The 8,412-nt window shown below is 34.6% G+C and overlaps 2 protein-coding genes across 2 annotated transcripts; both read right to left on the minus strand.

Annotated features, from left to right (window-relative positions):
• Positions 1-413: 413 nt before the first annotated feature.
• LOAG_17752 (hypothetical protein) lies at positions 414-4,278 on the minus strand (the record flags this gene model as incomplete). The annotated part of the gene is made up of 6 exons (XM_020450412.1): positions 414-525; positions 1,358-1,478; positions 1,574-1,713; positions 2,500-2,574; positions 3,048-3,140; positions 4,169-4,278. The coding sequence occupies 6 exons, from the start codon at positions 4,276-4,278 to the stop codon at positions 414-416; spliced, it is 651 nt and encodes a 216-aa protein (XP_020305918.1).
• Positions 4,279-6,340: 2,062 nt separating this feature from the next.
• Positions 6,341-7,326, minus strand: LOAG_17753 (hypothetical protein; the record flags this gene model as incomplete). The annotated part of the gene is made up of 2 exons (XM_020450413.1): positions 6,341-6,574; positions 7,267-7,326. The coding sequence occupies 2 exons, from the start codon at positions 7,324-7,326 to the stop codon at positions 6,341-6,343; spliced, it is 294 nt and encodes a 97-aa protein (XP_020305919.1).
• Positions 7,327-8,412: the final 1,086 nt, after the last annotated feature.

Raw genomic sequence — 8,412 nt, forward strand, 5'->3', positions numbered from 1 at the left:
AATTTTTACTTGAAAGTTCACCACACTGGTGACAAATGCAAGGCCTTTCAAGGTGCATACTTTTCCTGTGGTTCTTTTGTAATTTCTTTAGGCGATGATAATGAATTTGGAAACATTCAACGTGTGGACGGCAGAATTTTCTGAATGTTACAATTGACAAAAAGCTTAGGTGGCCACTAACTGGTAGATGAAACATTCTTGCCGAAACTTTGCTAGAATGAAACTATGATTCATAAAATTTTAAGCATCCACATCTTAAAGGTCTCTAGAACTTTGCGATCACTCAATACATGAGCATTGCGGTAATCTCTTGATAATGGCGTTCATGATACTGCCATTCATCCACTGGCCTTGGACAAAGAAGCTTACGAACCGTTAAGTTTAATGAATCTACCGGTTAAGCTGTAGGTAAATCAGACCATCCGTCTCCGGGCGACCAACACGAGCATTGTTTTTACATTTTGTTCATTTGCTTTTTCCTCAGTATTCCAACATTTATTAGCCTTATCTTCCTCCAAGGAAACCCTTAAATTTAGGACAATTATAAACAAACCTTTCCGTAAATATGCCGTCTTGTTTGTGTACATTTTTATGTTTTTCAAATAATATAATCCATATTTTTGGTGAAAAAATACAAGCTAATGTGACATTTGCAGATATCGATATTGAGATGCACAACGATGTCGTTTGTATCTAAAAAGAACCGTCACTTTGCTTAAATTTTTTCCTTCTTCCATTATCCCAATTAATTTTTGAATTAATCCAATTAATGGGTCTTTACTGTTGCTATTTCAAAATGCCCAACAATTTTCCATGAGAAGCCATTATAATGAAACATAAAAATATTCTAGTTTCTGTACGAGTTTACAAGTCATTGGACACTAACTAGCAATATTTAAAATTCAATTCATAGCCACTGAACACAACCGACCTGAAAGTCACTTCCTGTACCGAAAAAAAAAAACATCCAGGAAAGCCACAAAATACAAGTTGTACACATTGTGAAACCAATAAAACGCGTTTCATTGAAACTCTCTGACACTTTTCGAGTTTTGATCGCATAAACAGTACATAATACAATTAATTGCAGCATCATAAGCTAGTGAATAAAGGAAATGATGATCAGGAACGTTACATTCAAGTACAACTTGATCTCTTGTTGGGTAATAGTGTTTCGTACCTGAACAGTATCGGTGAATGCCTTTGTTGCTTCTTCGGTCCCAAAACGTTTGTAATTCAATGCCGATTTAGAGCAGCAAATACAAAGAAATGACAAAAATTTACCGGGTGGAACAATGAGAAGCCAAATTAGTGATCCAAAAAGCTAAAGAACAGTGAGTAATACTGTCAAAAAAACCTGTGATACAGGCGAAATGCATACTGGTTGTGGTACTGAACGATGTGAAAAAAATTCGGGCTACCCCGTTTGGTTTTAACTAGAAGAGATGCGTATAAACATGAGAAAGCAAATCCAACACCTGAAAGGCAAAAAGAACAAAAATATGTTCGTGGGACAAGAGCAACTGATAAAATTTTCAAGAAAAAACAAAAAGCAAGGTTTTGAAATTCTTACATGTCCTTTTAAGAGCACAGTTGAAAATGGTTGGCTTAAAGATAAGTACAAAAGTCATTGCATAGCACATAATCATTGTTACCAGTATAACATAACTAAGCTCACGTCCTGACGCTTTTGCCACCGCTGTGTCGTGATTCCTGCAATGCAGGTTATTTTCCTTGTAATATCTGCCACTCAAACATCAAAGTTTCCATCGTTGAAGAAGCCTTTTCATGGATGGCAAATGTAGTAGCTACTAGAAATCATGATTTAATATAATATGTACTGTGTATATTCATAACTTCTCTGTAAATTTAGAATTTAAACTTTGTCCAGCAATCCTAATATTTTTTCTGGCCATATCTATTTAGTTTGCTTGGGCGTAAACTAAGTGATCTTTTATTGACATCAATCAAGCACAAGCTTAGATCTTCAGGGCTACTGACAATTACTTATAAAATCCTTCTCTTGCTAAATGTTGCACTGCTTGCAGTCCTCGCGAATTATTATAATCTTTAATTATCCAAGCTTGAAGCATTTCACCGACAAAACCATGATCTTAAATTTTATCAAAAATCACTACTTTCTCAATCGTAATGCAACCTTGGACTAAAGAGTGAATTTGTGGCGAAGTAATGGTGTAATTTCGCTTTTGACGAATTTGCCGACTATAAGATCATAAAAATACTCTCATGCGAGCTAATAGGTTGAAAATCTAAGATCGCTAGCAAATTACAATTATCGTGTGGTAATCCAGACAATGAATTTATTTCTGCTGCTTAAAGTAAACATGCCTTTTATATTAAATAATCCTACTTCATTTGGAAAATAGTTTTGAGAAACAGATATCATCAAGCAATATCGCTGAATTGATTGCTTGGTAATGAATTGGTGGTTTCTACCTTTTCACCAGTCGTCTTTTAAAAATTCATAAGTATGCAAACCTCGAATATAAGACAATCACAGCAACTGTTGAACAAATACCAATGACAGCAAATAAGGTAGGTACTATTGAATACCTAAAAGAAACACACATATTTTGGATATTTATTTACTGGAAGTGGAAAAAGCAGTTGGAGATGACGTCGTACCAGGAAGACCATCTTATATATTTCAAGCTAGACTGAGCCAAACTGAAGCAGCTTTTTCGATCAGCCATCTGCCGCCAACCTTCACCACAGTCTACACAGTTTGTCTCATTTGTCAAAATTTCATAATCTTCACATTTGTCGCAAGCTCAACAGTAAATTTCATTCTAAAACCAATCATCTCAGAAACAGTGGTTTAATTTCGCGTTAAATTATTTACACTATTGTTAACATTTATTTACAAGAAATTTATTTGATTATTTGTTTGTTTGGGGTATGGTTGGAGACTCACGAATCGGAATTCGCGACAAAAGAAGGAATTTGTAACTAAAGTCGCAACTTTTGAAATACCTAATCCTATCGTTTCCAAATTTTTGATCTTTGATATTTTTAAATAATTTCACCTTCTACGACCATTTTCTGGTGACAATTTAAAACTGCATAGTGCGCAAGTCCATCGCCTTCTGAGCTGAATCGGAATGTTTTCTCCACTGCATCTAAAACATTTACAAATAATATATGCTTCAAAAAAACTAATTTCGACAAAAATTTCATTCCAAAAAAGGTCACTCGCCTTTCTGAAAAGAAGAACATCAGAGCTTTCTGACTGGTAAAAAGCTCAGTCATACTTTTCTCAATTTTCTATTCCCACTGAATTAAATCCCACTAGTAACTGTCGGAAAAACCGAAAGAATTTATACATTAAATGCTTAGAATATTTCTAATGATTCATCATTGCATTATTCACCAAATTACATTCTTCAAAATTATCTCCCATACGTTTCTTTGTTATCTTTGTCTAACGAAAATACACATCTTTACAGTTTCCTTTGTATCTAAATGAATACCCCTTTTTTAACGTTTTATGTAAACTACTCCTACTTCTTTATGCACGTAACCCTTTTGTAAAAAGGTTTTCCTGGATTACTGCTCTTCCATAGTATTCTTACTTACAACAGCTTTTGACTCACGGTCAAGCAATTTTCTACTCGTTATTCTTCAATAATTCTGCTGATCAACTCTGTATTATATCAATAAAGCGGTAAATTTTACTCTGTGTCCTCACAACGTATATTCGACGTCTTCACAAGGTAAGCCTTTGATTAAAGTTCTGCTTGATCCTAACTCAAGGCTAAACCTTCTAAATCTAAACGACTCGATAAAAGGAAAGAATAATTTTCTCACAACAGTAATATATGATTATGACTTCCCAATAAATCACCTTCAAATTTTACTTGTAGCAAGTATTTTTTGTAAAATTCTTCACCATCGATATGTTTCATCGCATCGCAAATTTGTGTACACTTAAATGTCTTGATATCCACGAGGATGATACAGTATCGTCAGGGCATATTTTTTCTTTCATTTCCTATTAGAGATATTTCAGTGTGAACTGAGAAAAAAGTTGAATTGAAATTAAAGTCCCAACTTTGGGAATATTATGGACACTTTGCTTCTTGCAGACTTATCAAAACTGTAGACATTTGGAGGTAATTCAACTTCGCTTCGAATGGAACCCAATTACTTTATTGACACTAACAAAATATTGCAAAGGGGAGCCTGTAATCCATGAGCAATGGCATACAAAGCATCAATAACAAACTGAACCTTGTCATCTGGATTGAAGTTTTCCATAGTATGACGATGGTTTTCACATGTAAGAAAATAAATGATTTTGAAAGATGCAAATATAGAAGCTAGAAAATAGTTTCCCATATATAGACCTTACCGATTCAGTGTACTCCTACTCTGTTCAGGTAAATCAAATTCACAGTTGAATTTGTGGCGCCATAGTTCTCTTAACCATTTGTTCCGTTCAAATTTGTCATGACCCGGATTTAACGATAAAAAATACTCTAAGAAACGAGTTAGAATAGCTCTATAATCGTTGTCGTATTAAAGCGTTCAACGATCAGAAAAATTTCTTGTGAAGCGAACTTTTGTAAATACCTTTCATAAAATAAATGAGAAAGTGACCTCTTCAAAGGTAGGAACACGATCAGAAGCTAACATTAGAACAATACCACCTTCTGCTGCTGATTTCCTTGGACCTGATGTGCATGCTTCATTGTTTCGGTCCCAACCTTCACTCGCCCACTTTTTTAAGCTGACATCCGGTTAACGTTCTTTTGAAATTTCATGGTGTTTAACAAAATTTATTCAGTGATGTCTTTTAATATAAATGGGAAGCAGAAATGTTCACTCTTCAGAAATGTCCTTGACCAGAAAACGAGTATCGAAAACGAATATTCCTTAAACGAGTATCGAAATTCTTCCGAAACAAGTAATGTTTCTTATTTATGAATCTAAATGAAATTCGAACATAATTTATTCATGAAATTCCAATTTTTTGTCTCGAATGACATTTAAAAGATGATAATGACATTACTTGATAATTTTTTGAGTAAAAATTAACCAAATTATCTTTTTACGACTTGGTAACCGCTTCAAACGCATATGTTCGAATGTTCGCAGCATCAGTTCTGGTATATATTCCGTACCAATAAACAATATTACAGCGCGTGGACCAACGACTTTATCCGGTTATAACCTATAAAATGAAAGCATGTGAATGTAATTATTGATCTATAAAGAGCGAACTTTATGATAATCCTTGGATATGTGCTCACTCTGTAAGGAGCACTTTGCTCTAATAACATCGGTGAAGTAATTGTGTCACCACAATTTTGATTGCCAATTTATTACTGTTTTTACATTTTTTAAATGAATTTAACAATTTGGACCGATTAAAAAAAATCATGAATATTCATTTGCACTTTAAAATGTTTCATTACTATTATCACAGGGTTCAAAATATTGAAATTAGTCACATTAGTCACAGTAAAGAATCAGATAGACGCCAGCAAGGTTAGGTACGCTTGTGTTATTAATTTCCTTCGAGTTCAAGTTGTAAAATAAAATAATAAAGAACAAAGAATTCTTTAAAATTCTAGAAACTTATTTAGCAAGGGATTACTTTTTAACGAGATTATCAACAGATTCCTGAAATGTTTCTTTTTTGGATGATATGCGCTCTTCGATAGCATGCAAATATTCATTTTGAGCGCTTTTTTCTTGAAAGCTTCAGCATCAAGCTCATCGTATTCATCTGCTGAATACACCAGTGATACATATGTCCAATTGAAGTGCAATGCGATATCAATCATTGCACGCGCTTGATAATTATCACTGGGCACGGTTCTCAAAAAACTGATCGATTGATTTTTCAGATCTACTTGAGAAAACATAAATTAAGAGTTAAAATTAAATCATAGGGGTAACGAGAAATGTCTCATATAAATTATCTCCTAGATCTTTGAAGGATTTGACATAAGAAGTATAAGATGTCATAGTCACAAATCGAATCGTAAAGCGAAAGATCTTACCTAACAAAGAACTCGAAACGTGTTTTGTCACTGAGATCTGCATTGGTACTGGCTGGGCTCACTTAAACTATCTTGAACAACCTTAAAAGATTAGCCACCTAAAAGATGAGGTAATCAAATTTCAGGTTTACAACTGGTGATATGCATTTCTTCACATCACTCCGTATTTCACTAAACCTCCCAATTTTCAAAGAATTCAAGCCTTTCAGTTCATTATTTTTACTATTAGGTATGTGTTAGTCATCTGTATCATTCACTAAACCAATTTTTGAACTATTAATTGTTGACGGAAATATATGCATGATAAGAAGTTACCTAACGTTGTTTTGAAACAATGTCAGCTCTGCCTGAACAGTAACAGAGCTATAGCTGCCGCCAACAACTCCAGCAACATTTTTGTGTGGCATTTGCCGACTCTTCGGAGGATTGCCATCACGACACTGATATTCAGATAAATTAGCTGAGCCAATCACATCACGGACAAAGTCAAGACTTTGATTGAGAGCATAGGCTGAATTTGAACATGAATCCAATATAAGAGCACCCTAAAGGTCCAATAACAAAAAAAACCTTTTTTCCTCATTTTTTTAGCAAGTTACTAAAAATGCATTATTGTAGCACTGTTTCTATACAGAAATTAAACAAATTAATAAAGTGATTTCAGAATCTTGATAACCTAACATGCATCTATAGCTCAAACTATTGCTTGAATCAGAAACTTAGCAGATGAATCCCTCTTTTAGTTTTACCTCCAGTTACAATTTGGAGTAAATATTCATCAATTTCGGAGCAGAAAGTCAGGAAGTTATGATTTTACGGGTATCTATGGTCTATTGCCGGTTTGCATAAGACGATGTAAATATTTGGACAGTACGAGTATTCAATATATTGTTATTCAATATTAATTCGATATAATATTCAGTATTAATGCGCAATTACTACCAATGACTGGATATGCAGCAAGATTAGTATTATAACTACTCACATTAAATAACATTCGATGATAAGTTCGATGATATCATTAAGATAATTGCTCACGTAGCGTAGCATTAACTAACGGAATTTTGAGTATTGCTGCAATTTCACTCACTGCTTTCAAATGATATCGATTTGAGTTAGCTTTTAGTGCTTTGTTTTAGCTTACTGGGCGAATTGCTATGCATGGCTCTTTAAAGTTAAAAATAATCTGGTAAAACATTATAGCTTAGTAGAATAAAAATGGAGAGAAATAACAAACCAGTTTATAACCGCGCAAAAATTCACGTTGAGAATTGATAACATCCAATGCATACAACATTGCTTTCACTGTGTACGCCTCTTGAAACGTTTCAGTTTCATTCAAGAACGAGTGGACTTTCATCAGTTTAAAAAAAAAGAAATTTCTTCATCGCTTCACAGTTACTACATGACGTTCGTTCATCATTTGCATGTCAAAATGCATGACCGTACTTACGATCTAATGCATTCTGATTCCCTCATCACGAAAGGTAAGCTTTTCAAAAGATTCAGGAAAGCAAATCGTGTTTCGGCAATAACACCACAAGGGTGAATCAAAGAATCACTTTTTGCGTGAACTGGAAAAACTCTATAAAACCTATAATGACATCACCGGGTACCCTAATCTGACGCAAATTCGTTGGTTGCAAGTATGCAACATCCTTAGATATTTGCTGAAATGATGTAAATAATTGTAAAATTTCCTTCGTCATCGAACTAGAACGCTTTTATTGATTTATCCTTATCGCTTGTATCAACTATCATTTGATGATGAACGGTATACATTACCTTAGGAAACAGGTCCCCAAAAATTCTTAATGTCCTAGGTCTCAACGAGAAACTAGCTCTGGCTTCGATAGCTTTCCACCATAACTTGCTTATCGCTGGTTAAAAGGGAACAGAACGAGAAAAGCAGGAAAAGATCTAATCAAAACTTAACACCATCTCTACCAGGTTGGCCAACTGCGGCCAACAGGCATTTTCTGATACGGTCGAACAACAACAAAAAGGCAAAGGCATACTCCTGCCTTGAAAGTATATCAGACTGACATTCGGCACACACCGGCACACACCTGCCTCAAAGGTGTACAGCTATCGCTGAAATCGCGAGAAGTAGAAGAAAATAAGTGATACTCAATTTCCAATAATTAATTATCTTATTGAAATCTTATTGAATGTGATTAAGCTTTGTTCATAAGTATATTCTAGAACATTCCATGCCAATGTATCAATGCACATAAATACAACAACCATTCCCATACCGGGAAATCATTCTTCACAATAACTCCGCCTCCACCTCATCCCCGGGATAGCTGGGTATTATGGATATGGTGGGGGAACCGGGAGGCTGGGTTGCATTCGCGTTTATGTTTGATGGCGTGCTTAT

The sequence above is a fragment of the Loa loa genome (genome assembly GCF_000183805.2).
Source record: "Loa loa unplaced genomic scaffold supercont3.123, whole genome shotgun sequence".
Lineage (NCBI taxonomy): Eukaryota > Metazoa > Nematoda > Chromadorea > Rhabditida > Onchocercidae > Loa > Loa loa.